The sequence below is a fragment of the Phasianus colchicus genome, chromosome 1 (genome assembly GCF_987193195.1).
Source record: "Phasianus colchicus chromosome 1, bPhaCol1.hap1.1, whole genome shotgun sequence".
Taxonomy (NCBI): domain Eukaryota; kingdom Metazoa; phylum Chordata; class Aves; order Galliformes; family Phasianidae; genus Phasianus; species Phasianus colchicus.
This window is the reverse complement of record NC_143436.1, coordinates 140656368-140681317: the sequence shown is the minus strand read 5'-3', so window position 1 is coordinate 140681317 and position 24950 is coordinate 140656368. Positions and strand designations below refer to the sequence as shown.

Below are 24950 nucleotides of genomic sequence, written 5' to 3'. Positions count from 1 at the left end.
CTTGTAGAATACCACTTGACAGAAGAAGAAAATATCCCTCCAAGTATGCATGGGCGGGGAGAAGAAAACCAGCATTCTTGTTCTTTCTTTCACTAAGCTGGAAGTATATTTGTCCATTTTCATGCACCACAGGATGGTACCACCAGATGCACTTGGCTTTTCCATACTGACTTTTCCCACGGCAGAAGAACTATTAACAGTAATTTGTACTGGGCCTGCTACCAACATTAACTGTCAAGAGAGCGTAACAGAAGAGAAGCTAGACAGTAATAACACATTAATTTCTTTGAAGAATTAGAAAAATGTTTGTGACACCAAATGTCATTTTTCAAAGCTATATTCCTGTTTGCATAATCATGCCATTAAATGGGTTATAGTGATAAAACCCAGAAAGCTACCATGTGAATTCTTTTATAAAACTGATTGGCTAATGACAGTTGCTAAGCGAAGTGCTTCGAGTTCTGACTAAATACTATTCTTTCATTGGAAGGTAATCCACAGCTCTCTAAATCTCCTCATCTTTCTCCTGTGCAAGACAGGACCAGCAGTATAAGACACAAGGCTCTACCTAAGTCTTCACATTCCCTTCTGGCTCTGTGCAAGGAAAAAGCTCAGTAAAGCCACAGTGTCAAATATCTAATAAACTTTGATAGTATGAATCTTTCACCCTCTCACGTGCAACATTGCAGCAGGATGAAAGTAAGTCCTCACATTTTAAAATATTCCTGACTAGCAATCAGAAAACACTAAAAAGGACAAGATATGAGAATTTGAAAAGTGGAAACTGAAAGCATGCATAGAACAGATGAAGAGAAAAAACAGACCATCTCTTCCTTACAGTGTAGGCATACACCTGGAAAAAGAAAACCCTACTACTTCAGTTATTCTTTTACTCGCATGTTTGATCTGAAGTACCAAATTTCAAGGTTTTTTTTCTCCATTCCGAAACTTAAAAAAGCAAGCTTTTAAACGTGATAGTGTCTTGTTTGCAAAATAAAAATCTTTACTATCCCAATCAAATTTATTTCCTCAAAGTTTACCAAGTCATCATTTAGCATGAGAAAACTAAATGCTTGTTTTGCTCAAAAATCTCATTATCTTCTCTCAACCATTCATTACAAGTATCATACACATATCAGCTTAGCATACTGTGCTAGCACTATTACAAATAAGCACATATTCCCTTCCTGAGAAGGGAATCAGCACAAAGTGCTCCAAGAATGCAAGCAGCCTTACAGAAGTAGAAGATAGCATAGGAAACATGCCTACGAAGCACAGTGAAATGAAGATCTTAGCAGAGAACTCTTCCATTGGTGAGAAGTGAATGTTTAAACCTGAAATCAGTTCATTTTGGCCCTAGAAATCAGGTATCAGAAAAGGCTGCAAGAACTGGCAAGAACTGTGCTTTGTACTAACCTCAGCTTCATAGCTTTCTGGCTTTCCTGCTTAGAAAAGTCACTTTACTGTGTCAAGTGTCCTTAAAAGACTGTAACAACCTTCCTTCTAGTTGCTGGCAGCTTTTGTTTCTTATATGCTCACTGTTAAAAGCTATTTCAATTCTAGAGCCTTCTGGCTGACCCAGGTTTCAATCTCCAGAGTCTGATGACATCAGAAGTGATGCAATTCAAACAAGATCTATGCAGCAATGTTTTATGTGAGTAACAATGGGAAAAAAAGTTCATCATGGCTGAAAGACTGCCACAACACTACAGATATCCTGTTTTCAACTAGAGTATCTAGTTGAAAATAAAAACAGAACTGCAGATATTTGAGACTCCAACATTCTGCAATTAGGAGGAAGAGGAAAAAAAAAATGTAAGAGGGTACAACTGGAAGAGAAAGAATACATTTTAAAATGGGGTTTTAACCTCACAGAGATAGCAATTAAGCATCTGTCTTAGCTGTCTAAAAAGTAGTCATAGTCACCCCAACATTTTAGCAGGGCCAGAAAGATTTGTTTTGGTTGGAGCTATGACAAGGTTACAGTGGCAAAGCTACAGAGCTTGTCGGGGTAGAGCAAAAGGTTCGTTTCCAGTCAACAAAAGCAAGTAGAGACAGGAAGAGACAAAAAGTAGATCATGTCACCCACATGGATGTTCAAGTAGGTCAAAAGTTTGTTCTGATATTTAGTCATGAAGACGACATTCACAGAAGGCACCTTCACACATGATTTTCAGCATCTAGGATTGGTGTAAGAGCACGGCTTGTACAAAGAAGAGAGGAAGACATGAGAACAATAAAGATAAAAAATATCACAAATATATTGCCTAAAAAAAAGAAACTGTCTCTATAGAGGATTTGGTAGAACTAGGGATTTTTCCTCCATGAATGAGACACTTCTGTTTGCTTCATGCCTCAATTTTTCTTTTTTCTTTTCTTTTTTTTCATATTTGTAGGAAATCCCTTACTACTTAAACCCAAAGCACCAATTCAAAGCATATAAACGAGAAACAAAATCTAGCATTCTAGAAAGTCAAAGCAATCCAACTGCAAAAGAGACAGACAAAAGAACGTGGAAGTTTTCTGCATGCTTACTGTTAACTTAAACTCCTGGAGTGATCCACATAGCAAACTGGATAAGGAGTATGAGTTCCTAAGCACTAATGTGTTCCGTGACTGAACTTCAGTAAATACAGTCAAGCTGAAACTTAAAACAGTACAGTTTTTAATCAACTATACACCTCTACCCAAAATAAAGAATTGTATGAATACAATCTACTTTAAACTCACCATTTGATTTTACTTCTCGTACGTAGTTACTTGGAAACCACCCTGTTTTGCCATTTAGAGTTCCTTCCCACCAGCCTCCTTCTTCCACTCTTGTTACATGAATAATATCTCCTTTTGAAAAAGAAAGTTCATCTTCATTTGTCTGCTGAAAATTAAATTTTGCTCTCACCACCAACTGATGGTTGCTGTTATCTGTCATGTCCTAGTAAGAATACAGAAGGATAACTTTAGATATTTAAACAATTATTTCATTAACAGAAGCATATATACAAATAGTTCCTGCCCTCTTCCCCCAAAACACAAATCTCCTGCATATTTTATTCTAAGGATTTGCAAGGGATGATCTGTCATTTCTGGTGTGTCTCATTTTCATTTCTTGATATCTGCAAGTCCCAAGTGTATATCACCTTATTACAGCCTTTTCAAATCAAAATGGGGAAACAGAACTAAAAAAATGAGAGTAATTCCTATTAAAACAAAAACCAACTCCTTTCTCTATATAGCATAAACTGAAAATGCCTTTTGCAGCTACAAAGATGCAACAGTTTTATATCAGAGAGTTTTCTAACTCATTCCAGATCAGGAGTGGTGATCCTGAGTTGGGTTTGACTCAGAACCTTTACTGCTGGATAACAAATAGAGTTTACAACTTGAAGTTTCCCTTCCCTGGAATGTGCAAGTCACAGCGGCCTGCCCTGAGAGAAAGACTGTTTCCTTGCAGAAAGTCTATGAATCAGTTATGCAATCTACATCAAATAAGTACTCACAAAATCAATTGCTGCAAGGTTAGAATAGGTGCTAATCTGATGCATATTCAGCTTGCAGCTGTCCATGCACTTATCTCTCATAAAAATGAGGAGGTTTATTGTTCTGTAATAACTAAATGCTCACAGCTACTTTCAAATGAGCAATGTTCAAACTTGGCATTTTGTTCTTGGCTACCTGTAGCAATGTACAATTAGGACGAACTACTATGCTTTAAAAAAGCTAAAAAAGCTAAATACTTGAACAGCTTTAAGTAATCCAAATACATACCACTGCACTGTAACTGAGAGAATAAGATTACTAAACACACCCATCTTTACACAGTAATGCCAGCTACCTGTATAACCAAAAAATGTAACATATGTGAGAAAACCTCTGTGTAAGCGGTCCAAGTCAGCTCTCCAGGTTAACAGAATTCCACTTACATATTTGCTATGCAGTTGAGGTGATTAAAACACTTACCTTGTAGATTTTTTTTTTCCATCATTACATACAACATCTCAGCTTAGTTCGTATTTGTAGCAACTATGTTACTGTATCACATCTCACTTCAACAACCAGACTTAATAACTGAGAAAATGTAGGAAGATGAGGGAAAACGCAACATGGAAAATATACAGAAAGCCTCACGATATTCTGAGTTGCAAAATGTCTGATGATTATACTGCCACAGATTCAAACAACCATCTCTGCCTTAGCCCTCTGCTTGTATGTCACGTGTTTTCACTTGCTAAAACTGCTTAGCAAGATTAGTAAATAGCAAAAAGTCACAAAACGAGCAGCAACATTGCATAGCTATATCAACTACAGCCAATTCACTTTATCAGAGTGGCTCCTCAGCAGAATCAAATGAGCAACATATTCAGTGAGATCAGTTCAAAACTGATCATCTACAGCAGCAAAACCAAATGACATATTTTCCTCATTTTGGTCACCAGCTCTCTTCTCCTCATTCTTGCACTTGCCTTTGCAACTGTCTGCACAGCTGTTCAGATCTGATACAAATTCTTAAAGCTTGTTATTTCAGTTATCCAGCTAACAGCTAGTCCTACAAATGGTTTCATCAGCAAAACAGAGTGGGTGGTGAACAGCACAGTGGGAGCTGGAATTAGTGGCCTAGGGCGAGAACTTGCATGGGCTCTGCTGTAGCAGAGAAAACACAGCAAGCCACACGTAGCACTGGGTTAAAGTTCCACACAACAATCATCACATAGTTCAAAACAGCCTCCTTTAAGCATGAAAAAAAGCAGTTACAAATTGGAACCTTCCTTACCAAGCTTTTAATTGCTAAAAGCACATTTCATCACGATCAGTTTCAATGTAATACCCCACCCTGATTAAGGCTGCAGTGTGAAGCAACTGCCCATGCCACTCTGTTACCTGAAGGCTGTTTGAAAGATTCATCTTGAAGCATAACAGTAAAGGGGAATAACTACCAGTATTGCCAACACTAGAAGTACCATCCTTGCTGAAGTCTGAATATCTTTCATTAATTCTCCCTAAACTCAGAGAGAGTACAACCAGTGACAAATACAGGATTTTGTCAGAGTATGAAATAAATGTTGCAAAACTATGTGCAAACAACATGGAGTGGTAATCAAGAAAGGGAAAAAACAAAGGCAAAAAGCTGCCAAGAAAAAAAAAAAAACACTATCCTAAGTCACAGAAAGCTGCTCGTACTTTGGAACACTGTAAGAAAAGCTGCAAAAACGGAACTTCACAGGCTTGAAATACAGGGGTAAAAGAAGAAAAATAGTAATCAGTTGTTTGTTACACAATTGTTTATTTATAAATTCAATAAAAAGGAAAAAAAATCAAAAAGTGCATCTCAGCACATCTGAATTACAGAACTTACCAAACTCCGATACTGTCCCTGAAAGAGCTTTGAAGTTCTGCTGTGTAAAGACTGAGATCCCAGAGAATCAAAAGATTTTATCCGATGAGATGAGGGACGTGCACATACAGAGTCACTGCCCAGCCCTATGTCTGGGGAAGGAACAAAGCAACAATTAGAATTTGAGAAATCTGCATGTAACTTTCTGCCTACTTCTGAAAAACTCACATGCTTAAAAAGCAGGCTTAAGGTATCCGTAGTTGCTCAATAACTCCAGTTTTAAAAAGTTAAAGCAACAGTATGATCTGAAATCCAGACACACTCAGCTTCTTCCACGTACAGACAGGAAAACAATTTGAGCTGCTTAGGAAGAGGAGGGTTAGGATCGCATTTCTCCATTCCTACCCACTACCAGTCTTTTTAGAGGTAATTAACCAACATCATTTTAGCTAGTGGCTAAGAAATTCAAATCCATAGAATCTGCTTGAAGTAAAGCCAGCCACATCTGTTTCTTAATTCTTCCCCACCACCACCATCTCCTTCACAATTAGAGCATTCTTTCCACTGTCTTCCTACGTTCCTCTCCCATCCTTTTTGCCAGATCAGCTATTTCTTCTTCTTTGAGGGCAGGGGGGAATAGCAGAATAGGAAGAAAGCTGCTTGCTTGAAGGAAAGAACACCAGCATCGCCCTCCCCCCTCCAAAAACAAACGAACAAAAAAAACACAAAAAACTTTTCCATTCTTTCACTAATCTCTTGCTCAAAAAACAAAAAAAAAAGCCCACATCATTTGTGATGTATCCTTCCCAAAGGGTTGACAGTGAGGGGCAGCAGGGCTGGGTTCATTCTGCCACCCTACTGGGTATCAGGGCAGTAGAGGTGATCAGTCAGGTCCTCCCACCATCAGCCTAACCACGGTGGAGGTAGAGCTGTGTATCAGCTGGGCAGGGGCTCAGCTCAAGCAAGGCATTAGCTGTGCAGAATGCATCTTCTCCATGTCACAGTCCCACCACGGAGATCCACATGGAGCTCCATCCAGCATTACGAGATTACAAGGGGCTGCTTTCAGCCGTTCTCAGCCAGCCCCCAGCCCTCACAGCCAGGCCTTGAGAATGGGGATTGTTCTCATGGCCCTTACACACAAGGCATGTTAAAGCAGGCAAACACTGCTCCTTTGCCTGTACACCACAAGTCATCCTTTTCCCTCGTGTTTTCCATACATAACGAAACTGAGCGAGCATCTGAGCTTCAAGGAGCCCTACAAGCCATGTGTCCCAACCTTGGACACCATGAAGCTGCACGAGTCTCCCACCCTACCTGCTCTCCTGATTTTTATGCCTGCTAATCCCTCCTACTTGCTCGCTGTGCACCTCCAGCATTTGACCTATATTAGAGGTACACAGACAACCATATTCCCCTGTTTGGCTGCTTTCAGACTAAAATGAACTGTGATTACACAATCCGAGTTATTTTTGGTATAGAAAAGTGACACAAGCAGGTTCTGTTCCACACAGAGTTAGGTCAACAATGTACATCTGCTGTTTCCATATCAAATCCAATGGGACAAGTCTACTAATCTCAAAGAGAACGCCTTTCAACTTCAGCGCAGCATCTAACAGCAGCTGAAATGCAGGAGAAGGACAAGGGTGAGATGGGCAATGTGCACAGGAGAAAAATGCTTGCAGAGGATGCCCTATGCCTACAATTATTACCTTATTTGGGTATATCTTTTTAAATTAGTCATCACATTTATATACTTTTTGAAGGATAAACTTATTACTCAAATAGCGCAAGACTAAAACTATTCATTTTAACTTGAGTATTTTGTAAGGATAGTATCATTACACACCAAAGTCGTAAAAACTTCCGCCTCTGAAGTTGCTTTCTTAAAAGCATTTGAGGCCACTGTATTAAAACAAATTATTAATATAAATAGTGGCGATTATATTCCACTACAGAAAGAATAGTCAAATTTGTTTTCATAAACTGCTTGGAGAAAAATGTGACAAGATCATGGACTTCATTTGAAAGTCATAACTTTGTTAATTTCATACTTCCAAAAGGATTATTGTCCAGGAAAGTGAAAAAAATTTTAAAAAAATCAAGAATCTCCTCCAGCAACAGAGTCTGCATGTTAGATAAATATTTAATCTGTTAGTTTTTACAGAATCTTCCATCTATCCAAAGATTTCCAGGATTTGTAACACTTCTTCACAGTTATCTCAACTTCCCTGTAGCAGCTCCTCTCCCCTTATCCATCTACAGAATCTAACTGGTCCCTTGAACTTATCCCTCCTGAAGTTAAAGAACTCAATGGAGCATACATACTTAGCCTTTCATCAGTCAATCTTCAGGTTCACTACTCACACTCCTTCTGTTGTGCAAAGATCATCTCAAGAATCTGTGTATCCGTGTAATTTATGCAAACCCAGACCTGAAAGCCATCTTCCAATACTAGAGACTAGGGATATTTAGACTCCAAAAGGCCTCCAAGAAAACTGTTAGGAGGAACAGTTGGTCAAGAAGATTTATGCAGTTCTGTTTGCTTCTAAAATGAGGCACAAACACAGTTTGTACCTGGCTTTCATTTCTGTATCAACGCTACTACCTCCCAACTTCCGTGAAATGAACCAGTTGGGGTCCCTTCTAAGACCACCTGCAATAGTGACTTTTTGATGTGGATATTACTCAACTGATGTTTGGATCAGACAAACACACTTTCCCCTCCTCATGAAGACTGCTATGGTCAGTGTGCAGTAGCAGCTTTAAAGATGCACTGAAAGTGATAGCATTTCCACTTGAAGTTAAGATGAGAAGCAGTGCTATAAGCAGCTTCAAAAGAACTGAATGATATTACTCCACGCTCAGCTCACTAGCCCTAATAATTTGTTTGCAGAAGTCACATCTGATGTACGAAAAACAATAAACAAAAAAAAAACTTTTCAGTAACGGACCAGAGATGTACCGTAAAGGGGACAAGATACTAATAGCACTATTAAACAAAGGTCCTTGATTTCTAAGAGCTATTGCTAGTTTAAAGGCTCAGTCTTAGATTCACTGCAAAACTTCCTGCTGCAGAAGAAGAGACTACAGAATCCAGAGGGCCACTGATAAAGCTTCAACAACAAGATGCAACAACAAAGAAAGAAACACCTCTAAAAGGCTGCAGATGCTTATATTATCCTAAGTATAGCAACAGGCATAAATATTCATTGCTGCAACTTGAACACAAGGCAAGAGAGCACCAAAAGAGTAAGTTGCACTTACCTGCAGTCACCTTATTTAAAGCAACCAGAGAGCTGAGAACTTTGCTGAAGTTCTGACCCTGATACAGGTCATTTGCATCGAAAGTCTGAAAACAGAAAGAACATACATTAAGTCATGGAACCATTTAAACAAAGCATTTCTACCCTTATGCAAACCATAATTGGAGGAGCTATTTCCTGTTCAAGGTGATCAGTCTTCAGGTGGCTGTCATAGATCCATCAAATTGTGGGGTTCTTTGTTAAAAAACTTGTTTTTCAATAGAAATAAAACATAGGAACAGATGAATTTGAGTCAAAAAGAAAGGAAGAAAATATAAGCTAAAGATATCAAGTGTCATTGTGGCAAAAAAAAGTTCAGAGTGCCGCACTACCCTCTCAGCACACTCTTCTTATTCTGTAGGAGTCTGCAAGCACTGTATCCAATTGTTCATAACATACTTTTAAGATATTACAGCAGCATACACACTCCTTTATTCTACAAGACAGAGATGAAAATAGTGTTCCTTGAAGTCAATGAATTCTACATTGCTGGATAAGTTATATAATTAGAATGAGTTTTGGGAAGGGAAGCGATGATGAAAGCTGAGGATGTTTTTTTTTTTTTTTAAACTGTGGGAAGTAGATTCAAACCTTAAACTATCTTGTAGAAAACATGCTAGTAGCTCTTAAGCACGCAGTGATGACATTAAACATCTGGATTTTCAAGGGAAGAAAAAGAGAAAAATCATAATATTTGCCTGAGGTAATGAAAACATTCATCCAAAATCTCATGAAAACAGCTCTCGCAACTGATTCTGCATAGATTCAAAGGAGTAACAGTATTCCCTTGCGTAAGATTAGAAAGAGGACAGCAAAAAGGCAGCCATCACTGCTGCCCCAACTAATTTCAGAAACAAAAAAAAAATCAGTTTCCTGCAGTGTCCCAACCATTAACTAAAAGAGTCAGCAAGAACGTGGCTGTTTTCCTGATAACAGCCACATCCCACCGGCAGATCCGCAGGCCTGCACCCATCCTCCAGCAGCCTACAGGGACGGAGAGGTTGCTGCCCCAGAAGAGAGAACGGAGCATTGGGAGGCAGCTGAAATGGAGCAGTGAAAGCTTTCGTGGAAGCTTTTAAAAGTAACCACATCACAGACTGACAAACAGAGGATCATCTGCTGCCAGTGCCAGCATCTCCCAATTGGCGGAGAGCCTGAGGATCCCACGGTCAGAGGCAGAGCTGACAGACACCAAGCAGTTCCCACTTGTGTTAACTAAGTCAGATAACTTCCACCAAGTTCTACTGTGCTACAGATAGTTCAAAAGAGCATTTGTAAAGAGTATTTGAAACAGTGGCCTTGAGCCTAAAAAAGAATGGAAATAGACATAGGCACTTGCGTGGACGTTGAACCAGAAAGGTACTGGGGGGAAGGGGTCAGGCAGAGGGGGAGAGAATTATTTAAAAGGTACATTTAAGAAAAACATTATAAACGATAGCTAAAACTTACTGAAATATAAGAAATAATCATAACCTCAACTACATTTTCAGCTCACCTTCATTCTGAGCTTGGTTTCAGCCAGGGCTCTGCCAGGCCAGCTAAGCGGAGCACAGCAGGATGCGAGTGTGCCCCGTTTCCTGTTGTGCTGGGACTATGAGGGACCCAGGAGGAGCTGATTGGGCCTTCCAACATGTTTGAGGCCGTAAAAAGTGCCTGTATCCAGGGTGTGCATCCAATCTGCCTCACAGGAAGCGGCACAATGACAGGATAAGAGAAACGTTTGCTTCCTTGTGGTTTTATATAGAGGCATTCCAACAGGAAGCCTCAGCACTGTCACAGCCAGTAGGTCGTTTGTTTTTTAATGAAAGGGCCATGACACCCTCATGCTGATTTCACAGTACACCCAACAAGCCCCTCCAACTAAGCGAAATTATCTCAAGATGTTTTATGAGGAGCTTTGTGGGATTTCTAGAGTAAAGGGTTAAACGCAGACTTTACAGTAAGTTGGGTGTGTGATGGACTGCCATCTCCGTCCTGCTATTTACGTGCAGAACCTAAAAGCTGACCCTTGAAACATCTCATGTGGATCTGAGAGTCCCTCAGCAGCTTCTCCCTTCAGCATGGCTAAAGGACATCCATGCAGTACTTTGGTAACTGACAGAACCAAGGCTGGATTTTGAGATGCGAGTAATGAGCTCAGTTATTTTCATATTGCACACCGTTACCAAAACAAAGCCTGCACATTAAATTACTTCCCATGACAGCAGTATAACCCACTTTTCAAATTGCAGAAGCGTAGCATGAATTCAGACTTGCCATAGCTCTTAGAACCTAAATATGCAAACAAAATATATTAGCTTGAGAATAACGCCACTGTCTTTTAAACATTATGTGACAGGTATATACAGACACTATGCAAATCTGCATGGAAAAATACTTCCAGCACATCCTTCCTTGCTGTACAGGCAAACAACTTTGAACTCTGCAGACACACCACCTGCAAGGAAGTTTTATCCTCCCCTTCATCCACCTCCTACCTTCCCCCACGCCACTTAGGGAAAACATCAGTCAGGATGTGACTGTACAACTGCATAAGTCACACTGCACGAGGACACAGATAAGCCAAATCCTTCCAGCAAACGATTTAAAGCAAATAAATATCAGCCCTTTGATTTCAAATTCCACAGAAGTGACCACAAAGCAGATATGCCTTTTAAGTATTAACATAAAACACAGCTATTAAATAAAGGTAGAGCAGGACTATGTTATGAAACTCCTTACAGTTTATAAAAGTTCACTGGAAATCAATGAACTCCAGAAGGTGAGCAGTCTGATTCCCCTTACACTCTTGCTCAGGAACAGGAAAACAGGCCAATAACATCATTCTCATGTGATTCTCTCTCCTCTCCTGTGTTTCAACGTCTCGTCTAGAAATCTCCTGGACACATGCTATATTCTAAAGCAGACCTGACCAAACTGCCTTGCATTACGCACAGACCCCCAGGAGCACAGCAGCCCTTTCTGTCACAGCCAGCAGATTTCCTGCAGCTAAAATTTCAATGGGAGGCAAACTTTACTGTTAACTATATAATGGCCTCTCCTGAGCAATTAATGAAATGTTAAACAACATGAGTAGGTATCAATGCAGCAAATACCCTATAGAAAGATGTACGTTAGGTGGCAATTCTTCATTTATAATTGTATTAGAGGCTATTAATTAGACAGTTCTTAAATTCATTTCATAGGAGCTATATTGATTTTCCCATTAGTGATGTTTCCTAAACATCAAGCTAAATGCCTCAGAGATCCATTTCACCCGTGTAATGGTTTTCAGCTACCAAATCCATACTCTCATTTCACAGCACAACTGACTTCCGTATCCATCCGCTTAAATCCCAATGCATAAAAAAGGGACAGAGTAATAAACTCAGATCATTCTAAACCACGTGAGCTGTCAACTCTCGGTGAGTGGAGAACTCGTTCAAAAGGTGTTTATGACCTAATATTAATGAAATAAAACCAACACAGGAATACTCATCCCTTTTATCCCTGAGGAGCAGTATCCACTGAAGTCACAAACACACTGACAGAGGAATAAGTGAAAGAAAAAAAAGAAAATAAGGTCAGGTAAAAGCAAACTAATCAATACCAAAAATATGCAGCAATGACTTGTCTTCAAATTAACCATCTTCAAGGCCAGCTGATGATAAAAAGCTGAGAAGATTGGCTGATGCACCTGAAGACTGTGCTACCGTTCAACAAGACCTGGACAGATTGGGAAGCTGGGAGAACCTGATGAGGTTTAACAAGTGCAAGTGTAGAGTATTGCACGTGGGAGGAATAACCACACGCACCAGTACAGGTTAGGGGATGATCTGCTAGAGAAGAGCTCTGCAAAGAAGGACCTGACAGTCCTGGTGAGCAACAGGTTGGCCATGAGCCAGTAGTGTGCCCTGGTGGTCAAGGTATCCAAAGGCATCCTGGGGTATATTAAAAATACATGTGGCCAGCAAGTCGAAGGAGGTGATCCTCACCCTCTGCTCTGCGGAGGCCACATTTAGAATACTGTGTCCATCTCTGGGCTCCCCAGTTCAAAAGACAGAGATCTCCTAGGAGGAATCCGGAGGAGGGCCGCAAAGATGATTAAGGGCCTGGAGCATCTCCCATATCAGGAAAGGCTGAGTAATCTGGGTCTGTTCAGCCTAAGGAGAAGGCAACTGAGAGGAGATCTGATAAATTTTTATAAATACCTGAAGGGAGGTGGGACATAAATGGATGAGGCCAGACTCATCTCAGAGTTGTGTAGCCACAGGACAAGGAGCAATGGCCTAAAACCTGAACACAGGAAATTCCACTCAAACATGCAGAAGAACTTCTTTACAGTGAGGGTGATGGAGCACTGGAACAGGCTACCTAGAGAGGTTGTGGAGTCTCCTATGCAGATATTCAAGGCCTGTTTGGACACCTACCTGTGCAACCTACTGTAGGGTATCTGCTTTAGCGGGGGGCTGGACTGGATGATCTCCTGAGGTCCTTTCCAATCCCTGTAATTCTGTGAGACAAGAAAAACTACGGGTGGTTGGATAAGCTTCTAGGCACACACTTTTCCTTCAAGTAAGTTTTCTATCAATCTGAACTGGCTTAAATTATCATGGCATTAGTAAAGCTCCATCTCATAGTAAGATAAGTTCACGTACTGGTTAAGATAAAAAGGGTTTTTTTAAATATATATTTCCTTGCTAGACTAATGCTTCAAACTTACAGTACAGGTTCTCAGCAGATATTAATATTTCAAGCATCTGACAAAGATAGATGACAGCTTTCTTCAAAGCCCAGCACTGTGAGCAACAGCAGCTAATTTAGGGACAGTCCTGCTATCTGTGAATCACAGATAGGCTGCCACTGCTAACCTACCCCTACAACAAGCTGTGACCCCCAGGCTGTGCGTTCCAAACCAGCAGGACACTTCCTAGCTCAGCTCGGTGGCCTAGGGCCCCCTATGAAAAAGATTAAAAGAACATTGGCTTGCTCCCCTGGAGGAAATGGAAGGAAATGAGCAGGGTCTCTGCATCACCTGCGGGGTTTGGCAGCAAGCAGCATGACCACATGCAATGCGTCATCCCACCTGCTCCTGGCAGACAGACCACAGTGCTTTTGGCCATGGGAGCATAGAGAAGTGAACAGCAGGGAAAAAGGAAAAAAACAAAACAAAAAAAAACCTTTCAGTAAGGAAATAGTGACCTTCACAAACAAGAACCTCCAGCAACTCTTTCAGTTCCACCACTACCCCGGTGTTTTCCTGCCCACAGCAGCTGGCAAGGGGCCCATAAGGCCACCACTGTGTTTCACCTCCTTGTGATTAACCCTCAGACATCCAGAGCACATAGGTAAGCCTGCAGGCAAAGCACGGATGTCTTTGTTCATTCCAACGGTGGGTCAGCTGTGAGGGAGCTCAGCCTCACTCAGCTGTTATGCAGCAGCTGGCTGGGAGCAGGGAATTATCATCTGAAAGCTGCGGCAGTAAAAGAGGAGATAAGGAAAGCAGGGAGCTATGACAACAGAGAGGAAGGGAAGGGGGAGAAGGGAAGAAGATTACAGCATTCTGGAAATTTGTATGATGCATACAGTTGCCCAAACTGTAATGCACAGCACAAGGGAAAGCTAAATAAATCAAGTCGTTTGACAAATTAAGACAAGACAAATAACTGGGAGAACAGATCTGCAGTGTGGGGTTTCTGGGCTATTTGTAACAGTTCACGAGGGAAATTAAAACTCAGTGGTAAAGAACATATAAAGATTCAGATCTGAAATAAAATTTATTGCTCATATAAATGTATTCCTCAAAACCAAAAGAGCTTAATTGTAGTACGAGCACCACATCACATAAATAGCTTTAATCTCCACAATGAATAATACTTTAAAAACCTGTTATCTACTAAAGCAGGCACTGGCAGTGAAAGCATATAGAAGTCTGCAATATGCACACCTGTGTGTACAGATGCACGCATTCATCTGAATACACAAATCTGAGTAGGATAAAGGTTAAAGAAATCTTGTTTAGATTTCCTGAAGATGAGCTTTCCATCTCCATTTTGTCCCAAAGCCAGCTGCGAGGCACTAATGATTCACTTCAAACACCATACAACATTCCACCCAAGCCACTGCTTCAAAGGCAACATCTAAACATCACCAGAACTAAGCATACAAAAGTTTTCACAAACCCCAGAAGAAATTACATGGCGAACAAGCTGCACAGAAATATTAGATTCCTTTCTGAAGATGAGATGCACAATTCCTGAGATTATCCAAATTTTGTACATTTTTAAACACAAAACATGGCAATTTAGCATCTTCAAATGAATTCCAGAAGGATTTTTTACTAAAGTACAACGTTCTGTAACTTTCTTAAAGTATAGGCTTTTAGCAGTAGCCAAAAATATTTAATTTAAAAATAAATATAGGCAAGTTAGCTACACCTGCGTGTGTTTTTCATTTACAAGAAGAGCTTGCTCCATATTTCCACCTGCACAGGTAAACAAGAACTACGCTATCATAACCCATCAAATCACAATGTCAGGAATTGGAAGGGGCCTCGAAAGATCATTTGAGTCCAAATCCCCCTGCTGGAGCAGGAACACCTGAATTATCCTGTATCTTAAAAGAATCTTAAAAGATATTACACACCGATAAACTCTTGTCACTGGGGGACAGAGTGGAAAAGGAGAGTCATTTAGTGACATGTAATAGTAGCAAATGATTGAGTCATGGGGACTTCAGGAAGCTCCCACTCTTGGATCTACAGATAGAAATTATTGGAATGAAACTACCCAACAAAATTTCATCAGGACACCAAAGCTGAGATTTCTTGGTGATTGCCAACACCATGGATTAGAAGCTCCTTATGCAACTGCTTTGTTTCAGCTATACAAGATGCAGTGTCCATGAAGAGAACTATCTCAGCAGGGAAGGAAACTCAGAAGCGTTCTTTAAGACAGACTCAGCCTCGTAAAGCTCACCTTTAATTCTCATATATAGAGACGAGAACTACGTAAAGCTCTTTCCTAAATAAGGAAACACAGCTGTAGACATCCAGGTCAAAATGCACGAGGAATACTCTCTAAACAGCCTAACCAAAAAAGCCTATAAATTACATGCTTGGAAATACAGATAGCACTGCTATGAAGTTTCGTTATTGCTTTCACAAGAAGAAGAGCAATTAACTCTCAATTCAGCACAGACTGCCAACACATCTGACTGTTACATAGTTATACACACTGGGGGAAAACCACATGAGAAAGGAAAGGGTTATTTTATTGCACTCTAAGTTGGTTTTCTCTCTGTAAGTGAGAACTAAAAAAAATCCACTCTCTCCATCTCCCAGTTTCTAACAACAGTAACACTAAAGATATTAGAAGGAACTCAGGAGTAAAAACTGCAGTGCATGCCAAGTGAAGGGCTTGAGCATGTGTGTATGTAACAAAAAACCACTGTACAAAATAACATTTTCTGATACCTGAGATCAGGTGCTCAGTAACTCAACTTACATTATTTCCTCAGTTTGAGGATGTCAGTGAGCTCACAGAACTGCCTCACAAGAATGCAGCAAGTTTCCTCTAGAATGTCAAAGAAATTTTCTACTTCAAAAGCAATATCATCCAGCCCTATAAAAGCAGAATGCAAGTGTTTCTGAAGCCTCTATCAGCACAGCACTGGCGTAAACAAACTGCAGTGTATCAGCAATATTTGGCTTAAAAAAAATAATAATAAAGGCTCCTAATCTCAGTGTTTTAGACACCACAGATGACAAACTAATGCAGCACGGAAGGATGTGAGAGGACCAGAAGCCAAAGCTGTAAATGGGACTGGATGTAGTGTCATAATTAAAAAGCCCAGGCCAAATTTTAGAAACACGCAGACAAAGCAAACAATAAAGCACAAAGAACTATCAGGAGACCATCTCAAAATAAATAGGCTGCAGGAAAAGAAGGCAGTTTCTAGCTCCTGCTTTTCTGAGAACAGTGCTAACATCTACTCGAGGATTGTTCCTGTCATTCTGAGAATAGCTGCTTATACTGAAAACCATTTTCTTCTCCCTCATATGACTGTATACAAATCAATGCAGCAGGATAAAGTCAGTTACGTTTTTAGGCCTTTGTATGTTTGTATCAGTTTGTAAATAACTAGTAATCGCTTAAAAAAATTAAATGGTAGAATTTGGTCTTCTACATTCCTGGGATGCCTGCAGCAATAGTGACCGGTGCAACTCCGCAGTCCTTGTCAGATGGATGGATGCAGGTCACTGCAGTGGCTGAGCTTTCTTCCTTTTTAAAAGTCAAAGCAGTAGATCAGCTTTGGGCAGTTAATCCTTCTTTCCATGTCCTCTATTTCAGATCCTTGTTGGGCACCCTTTTTCACACCAGTTCCATCCAACACCCCCATGAAGAAACAGCATGGAGAATGCAAGCACCCTTGAGTCACAGTTTAGAGGAAATACATGTCCTGAAGTATTATTAAAGCTTACAGGCAGATCTGCACCTTATTGTCCATGACAAGAAGAAAGCTTCATGCTTTCAAGTAACCAAAAGAGAATCTCCAAGTTCTTTCCTGCCTTGATATATAAACAAGTGAATGAATCTAGTGTTATCTAGCAATCCACGCATCACGGCTGCATATCATTTCATGGCTTTTTTTTTTTTTTTTTAATCATTTAAATATTAAGTTAGAAACAAGTTAGGAAAAAACTTCAAAGGAAAAAGAATGCAAGAAATGGCTCTTCACATTTAAACTCTGGGCCAACACTGCACACTAACTGAAAATATCAAGAGCAATGAAAGTGAAAACTGATCCCAGAGCAGGATCACACACGATCAGTGTGCAGGAACTGAGATGACTGGACAGCAACAAATGAGAGTCACTTAGGACTTCAGAAACTGTCCAGTTGGGCTGAAGACTAGAGGAAACTCAGCCCTCTGAATAGGTTCTGAAGGCTGATTGTCAGCATAAATATTCCACAGAAAGAATTCAATTTTGATAAGTCAAACTGCCATTTGCCAATGCCTGAATTCCATAGCAACACTGAATTCGATCTTCTAAGGCTCCAAATCAACCAAGCATTAATGAAAAGGGAAACAATATAATCAAGAAACCTCAAGCTCAGGACTTCAAATATTAGGAACTGAGATGTTAATATTTGATTTATTTTCTAAAACAAAGTATATATCAGCTAAATTGTAAACACTTCAATTCTCTTACTGAAAAACACAGGAAAGATGGCTTACCACAACTGATCTCAGATGCCTTCTGTCTAGCTACATACATATTCTGCCAACAATTCTCAAATGATTTCTTCAGTATCAACTCAGTATCAAAAGCCATGCTGTAAAGAGTGGCAAGAGTGCTATGTTGTGAAGCCAAGTACCTCATTTACATCATGAAAAATATGCAGAAAAAGTAGGAAAAACGGTTAATCTTGATCCAAAACATGTAGCGTTACCTGTTCTATCCATAATCCAGGCCTCCGCTTGCAAAACAGAGATAACAGTAGCTAAATACCAGGTTAAGTCACTACCATAATGCATAGTGAGACCACAGACTTCCAACGCCAATGTTTAGACGGAGCAGGGCAGAAGGTAAGAGCTGGAAGTGGAGGAGGGACGTGTTAGAGAAGAGTCATTTTACTGCAAAAGATTTTGTACTAGTATTTTACTGCAAAAAAATTGGTTGCTTGGGTTGTAGTGACCACGAGATGGTGGAGTTCAAGATACTGAGTGAAAGAACTAAAGCAAAAAGTAGAATTGCTACCCCGGACTTCAGGAGAGCCAACTTTGATCTCTTCCGAGACCTATTTGGAGCTATCCCACAGGCTAGGGTCTTAGAAGGTAAGGGGGCCTGTGAGAGCTGGTCAGCATTTAAACATTTGTTCTTCCAAGTTCAGGATTTGTGTGTCCCTGTGAGCAAGAAATCAGGAAAGGGTGGCAGGAGACCTACATTGATGAGCAAGGAGCTCGTGCACAAACTCAAAGGGAAAAAGAAGGTCCATGAAATGTGGAAAAAGGGTCGGACCACTTGGGAAGAATATAAAAATGTTGTCAGGGCCTGCAGGGATGCGATGAGGAAGGCTAAAGCCCACCTGGAATTGAATCTGGCAAAGGTGATAAAGGATAATAAAAAAGGCTTTTTAAAGTATGTTAACAGTAAAAGGAAGACTAGGGAGAGTATGGCTCCCCTACTAAGTGAGGGGGGTGTACTGGTAACTGGGGATGCTGAGAAGGCAGAGATACTGAATGCCTTCTTTCCTTCTGTCTTCAGTGAAAAAGCTCCCCCTCGGGAATCCCAGACCCCGGAGATTAGTGAGAGGGTCTGGGGAATGGAAGATTTCCCTTTAGTCAGGGAAGAGGCGGTCCAAGAGCGTAGGCAACACCAATGATCATAAATCCATGGGACTCAATGGGATGCCTCCACGGGTGCCGAGGGAGCTGGCAGAGGTGATTGCTGAACCACTCTGTCATCTTTGAGAGGTCTTGGAGAATGGGAGAGGTGCCTGAAGACTGGAGGAGAGCCAATGTCACTCCAGTCTTCAAAAAGGGCAAGAAGGAAGATCCTGGTAATTACAGGCCAGTCAGCCTCACCTCTGTCCTTGGAAAGGTGACAGAACAGCTTGTGCTGGATGCCATCTCCAGGCAAATGGAAGAAAAGCAGGTTATCAGGAGTAGTCAGCATGGGTCCACCAGGGGGAGGTCGTGCTTGACCAACCTGGTAGCCTTCTACGATGTTGTTATCGGCTGGGTGGATGGGGAGAGAGCAGTGGATGTAGTCTACCTTGATTTCAGCAAGGCGTTTGATACTGTCTCCCAGGACATCCTTATAACAAAGCTGAGGAAGTGTGGGATAGATGAGTGGACAGTGAGGTGGGTTGAGAACTGGCTGACTGGCAGAGTGCACAGGTCGTTGTTCGCAGTGCAGAGTCCAGTTGGAGACCTGTGTTCCCCAGGGGTCGGTGCTGGGTCCGGTCTTGTTCAACATCTTCATCAATGATCTTGATGGGGGGATAGTGGCCATCCTCAGCAAGTTTGCTGATGATACGAAGTTGGGAGGATTGGCTGACACGCCTGAAGGCTGTGCTGCCATTCAGTGAGACCTGGACAGGCTGCAGAGCTGGGCAGTAAGAAACTGAATGAGGTTTAACAAAAGCAAGTGTAGAGTCTTGCATCTGGGGAGGAATAATTGCATGCACTGGTACAGGTTGGGGGATGACCTGCTGGAGAGGAGCACTGCAGAGAGGGACCTGGGTGTCCTGGTGGACAATAAGTTGGCCATGAGCCAGCAGTGTGCCCTTGTGGCCAAGAGGGCCAATGGCATTCTGGGGTGCATTAAAAAGAGCGTGGCCAACAGGTCGAGGGAGGTGATCCTCCCCCTCTACTCTGCCCTGGTAAGACCTCATCTGGAGTACTGTGTCCAGTTCTGGGCTCCCCAGAACAAAAAAGACAGGGACCTCTTGGAAAGAGTCCAGCGGAGGGCCACAAAGATGGTGAAGGGCCTGGAGCATCTCCCCTGTGAAGAAAGGCTAAGTGAACTGGGTCTGTTCAGCCTTGAGAAAAGAAAACTGAGGGGACCTGATCCAGGTCTATAAATATCTAAGGTGTGGGGGGCAGAGTGGTGAGCCCAGACTGTTTTCAGTGAAGACAGGACAACGGGAAACAGCCAGAAATTGGAACATAGGAAGTTCCACACAAATGTGCACAAGGACTTCTTTACAGTGAGGGTGACAGCACACTGGAACAGGCTCCCCGGGGAGGTTGTGGAGAATATCTCCAGAGAAGGAGATATTCAAGACCCGCCTGGACACCTACTTGTACGACCTGGTGTTGGGAACCTGCTTTGGTAGGGAGGTTAGACTTGATGATCTCTGGAGGTCCCTTCCAACCCCTACAATTCTGTGATACTACATGAGGTTATCACCTGCCCTTTTAAAACAACCTGCTGGTTGTTCTACTACAGTACCACATGATTTAACCACAACTTAAAGGCTACCACGTGCTCACGTGTCATCTGGAACAAATGCACACAGCCAAGTGATCAGATGATGCGCAGATTCAGTATCAGTGATGGAAGAGCCATAGACAAGGCACGAGCCACAAGAACAGTCCCACTGACCTTAAACTAGCACCACATTTGGCCTGCTGCTCATCAGCATGCAGGAACACTTCACACACACACTTGTTTTGTTTTTTAAATAAAGGTATTAACTGCCAAAACAGAAAAATGCTTGTACAATTAAACGTGTACTAGAAGCTAAAGGAGGCAGACTGAAGGAAAATGGATTTTGACATTTCTGGCATGGGTCAGAGTTTGAGTAAAAATGATAAAAATGTATAAGATTGGGGAAAAACAAGTGGGAAAGAAGAGGAAAGGTAGTCCAGAAATTCAAGAACAACAAAAAACAAGGGAGTGTTATCCTTCACCTCAGAGAGAATTTATCAGAGATTTCAATTGCTTCCTGAATATACCATGGAAAGCACCAAAATAAATAACAAAGGCTTACTGAATTTCCATAGGGCCTGTTGAAGCCTCCATTTATATCAATGGAAGAAAAACAGTAAGTCTGCAACATTTAGCTAAAATGAGCTAGCCTGAAAAAAAAGAATCAAAGTTTAAACTGGATCCAAGCTAACTCATTTTGACACTTCCATTTCAAGATCCACTAACTGCTCTGAACCACGCACATGCTCTGAGCTACAGCTCCTCTGAAGTGGGCCCTTTTCTAGTCACAGCCTGCAATTCTGATTTCAGCAAGCACAAACACTGTTAACAAAGTCCAGGGCTGGATCTCTCCCTCTCTTCCAGCCACCTGTAATAACATGATCCAGGATTACCCACCATTTCTAGGCTGCGGGGTGACCTCATTGCAGCCTTTCACTACCTAAAGGGAGCCTACAAACAGGAGGGGAATCAACTCTTTGAAAGGGTAGATAACTGCAGGACAAGGGGAAACGGTTTTAAGTTGAGGGAGGGAAGATTTAGGTTGGACGTCAGGGGGAAGTTCTTTACAGAGAATAGTGAGGTGGTGGAACAGGCTGACCAGAGAGGTTGTGGATGCCCTGTCCCTGAAGGTGTTCAAGGCTGTTGGATTGGGGCTGTGTGGTCTAGTATGAAATGTGGAGGTTGGTGGCCCTGCATGTGGCAGAGGGGATAGATATTAGTGATCCCTGAGGTCCCTTCCAACCCTGGCAATTCTGTGATTCTGTGATTCTAAAGCACAGGACTGTATTTGGGAACCAGGGACAAGTTCCACCATCTCTGCTCTGCCTCAGTCACCACTCCATATGCAAAGCTGTGTTGGCTGCCTGAGCAGCAGCTGGGCAGCTAGAGGGCCCAGCATCTTCATGCAAAGAACATCAAAAACCAAAGCCTATTAACCACAACAGACCGCACCTTGAGGCCATCCAGCAGCAGCCAGGAAAGACCAATCATGCCTGCCAAGGCAGATACCTAGGGGCAAGAAACACTGCACAGCCCCAAGTAAACCCTTCTGACTCAGGTTCAAAAACCCACAGATCAGCACACAGTTTGAAATGGGGAATCTCCCTTACTCCCATCTCCCACGACCTCACACTCATTTAACATGGGATTCATTAGACTCCCACAGCAATCTCATTCTAACAGCTGACATGGCAAAAAAACAAAGTGCATTCAGCAAGAAGTAGGAAGCTTGCTGCAACTTTCATGAGCTAATCCAGCCCAAAATAGGACCAAATTAGCACCCAAGCTAACGTGTGGGAGGGAAACATTTAAACACTTTGTCTGTCAAAGGAAGAAGATTCACTTGAGGCAACGGGAAGCGTCACAGGTCAGGTATTTTCCAACAGGGAAAACTAGCTACAGTCTCCCCTATTCTCATTGTCCAACATCACACCGATGCTGGGCAACAGATTTCTTTATGAAATTCACACTTGCAGTCTATGGAATTTGGAATTTTTTAACACGTATTTCCAAATTCCATAAAAGATGGCCTATGGCAGATTGCAAACAACAACAAAACAAAATCCACATCAATTCTGTTTATTCATAGTAATGCCTGGGGATGCAAGCTGAAGGAAATAAAGAGAACTTTTCCAAGAAACTAGCTATTGCAGGAGTTGTAAGGTTCTGACTCACCAGTCAACGGGCTTGGGTACCCCAGCTGGCAGGGAGAACTGAAGGCATTGCTGTGAGCAAACAGTCTCAGCAGTATGATCTCCAGTACTCTTTATCTCCCAGTAGCACAACCACTGGCATTCAGACCTTGGCAAAGCAGGGTCCTGAATCCAGCCGCCCACTTACCTACACCCTACCTCACCACCACCTGCCTGGACATCCTGGACAACCTGGCATCCTGAGGCACAAGGCAGCACTGGGCTTCCTCATCAGACAGAACAGAGCAAACCACCACCTGGTAACAGCTTGGTTATGGTGTGACAAAGCATTTTTCCCAACCCGGCCAGTTGTGGTTTACCCTGGCAGCAAGGCAGCAGCTTAGCACCACCCAGTCATTCACTCAGTGTCCCCACCTGGAATTGGGGAGAGAGAGACTTAAAAACAAAATACAGTTTTCATGTGAACACACCAGCTATTTATCTAGACAGAAGAAGAAAATGGAAACAAAATCACAACGCTAACAATACATGCAGTCTCAACGCAATTACTCACCACCTCCAGACCTGCCAGCAGCATGAGGTCTCACTACCCCAACCAACCCCAAAGAAGAGCCCAGTCACCTACCTGCAGCATTATGGCCATAAGTACCACGGTGCCAGATAGTGCAGGGTAACCTCCTGCCTAATTCAGGAACCTGTGCAGGCCCCACCTCATGCCAATGGCAGCAGCCCAGCCCCAGGTGCACTCCCACCACTCCGAAACAATCAACATCCCTGTGCAAGTGACACTGTTTCAGATACTCATCTCTCCTTTAGGTAGAAGGAAGAGCCAACACATCCACTAGCAGCTCACATAGATTCCAACGCTTACTTTTCCTTGCAAAAATCAGTTTTAAGTCTTCAAATGGCTGACTGTTTCCTTTAAATACTTTTCTCCCAGGTATTACTATAAAGCTGGTTATCTCCATGCCAGAATTCACAGGAGACTGAGTGAGACTGATCAAATAGATCTCTGTGACTTACCAGCCCCAAATGATACCTGTCAGCTTAAGAGAAGACAGACACCAAATTGAAACGTTAAGGATTGCACATAATATTGTATTTGACACAGCCACAGAAGGAGGAATGGAAGGCAGCAAACACAGGCTTTTAGAGATCTAGGAAAAGGGAGAAGGGAAGGAGTCAAGAGAAGTGCAGACCAATAAAGCAGTTTCTCAGGCTTAGACACTGGCAAGAACTCTAATAAAGGGCATAGATAGAATGGTTTGAACTGGAAGGGACATCTAAGTCCAACCCCCCTGCAAAAACAGGGACACCTACAGCCCAATCAAGGTGCTCAGAGCCCCACCCAACCTAGTCTTGAGTGTATCCAAGAACAAGGCATCCCAGGCAACTTGTTTCAGTGCCTCACCACCGTTATTACAAAAAACTCTTTTCTTACATCTGATCTAAACATTGAGGTAAAAAAAATTTTCTTTGTGAAAAGTCAGAAATACTCAAGAAGAAACAACAGCTATTCACAAACAATTGGTTTTTGCTAGGAAGAGATCATCTAAGAAGTGTCCCAGAAGGATCCTATTTAGGACCCACAGTACTCAACACACATCATTTCACAAAAAGCCTAGAGTGAACATTACTGGGATACCTAATCATTCAAGTTAATCACTACTTGTATTCATAACAAATAACTACTATAGAACCTTAGAGGTGACCAAATATTACCATGGCAAGTGAAATTCAATGCCAACAAAAGCAAGACCTCACTGAAAGGAGAGTGGAGGAACCTTCACTATTAAAGAAAGAGTGTTCTGTAATAGCTATTCCCATTGACAAATACAAGAGGACAGTCAGTTAATAACTCCAAATCAGCCAAATCATGAAGTTCTAAAGTAACAATGCTGGAAATAAATAGAAAGATTGAAGCAACAAATTCATGGCTTTTGTTATTTCCATACTACCTCCACAATTTAAAAACCATTCTGGCCCATCACCATATGGCAAAATGCAACAGGACACAGATGCAGTAAGGTTTGTTACTGTCCCATATATAGTCACATACAGCATGGAGAAAGTCATCCATAACGTAAGAACAAGAATACCTGTTGGCATCAGCTGTAGCAGCTAAACAAACAAAAGGAAGTTTTTATAAAATGCATAAGCAAACTGTGGAACTCATTGCCATGGGATTTTGAGGTAAAAAAAAGCTCAAAATAGCTTCAGAAAGCTTTAAAAAAAAAGCTACAG

General features: G+C 41.7%; 1 protein-coding gene across 6 annotated transcripts in view; it reads right to left on the bottom strand.

The window, feature by feature from the left end:
* ARHGEF7 (Rho guanine nucleotide exchange factor 7) overlaps positions 1-24950 on the bottom strand; it is a 110045-nt gene that overhangs the window by 58198 nt on the left and 26897 nt on the right. For 4 of the 6 annotated variants that reach the window (XM_031613792.2, XM_031613791.2, XM_090128848.1 and 1 more), the window contains exons 3-5: positions 8597-8681; positions 5351-5481; positions 2731-2932 (exon numbers count right to left, since the gene is read on the bottom strand). In XM_031613792.2, coding sequence (XP_031469652.1) covers positions 2731-2932; positions 5351-5481; positions 8597-8681 — 418 coding nt within the window. Of the gene's footprint in view, positions 1-2730; positions 2933-5350; positions 5482-8596; positions 8682-10129; positions 10300-15688; positions 15715-24950 lie in introns of those variants that run through there. The other 2 variants (XM_090128900.1, XM_090128840.1) reach the window with 2 other exon arrangements.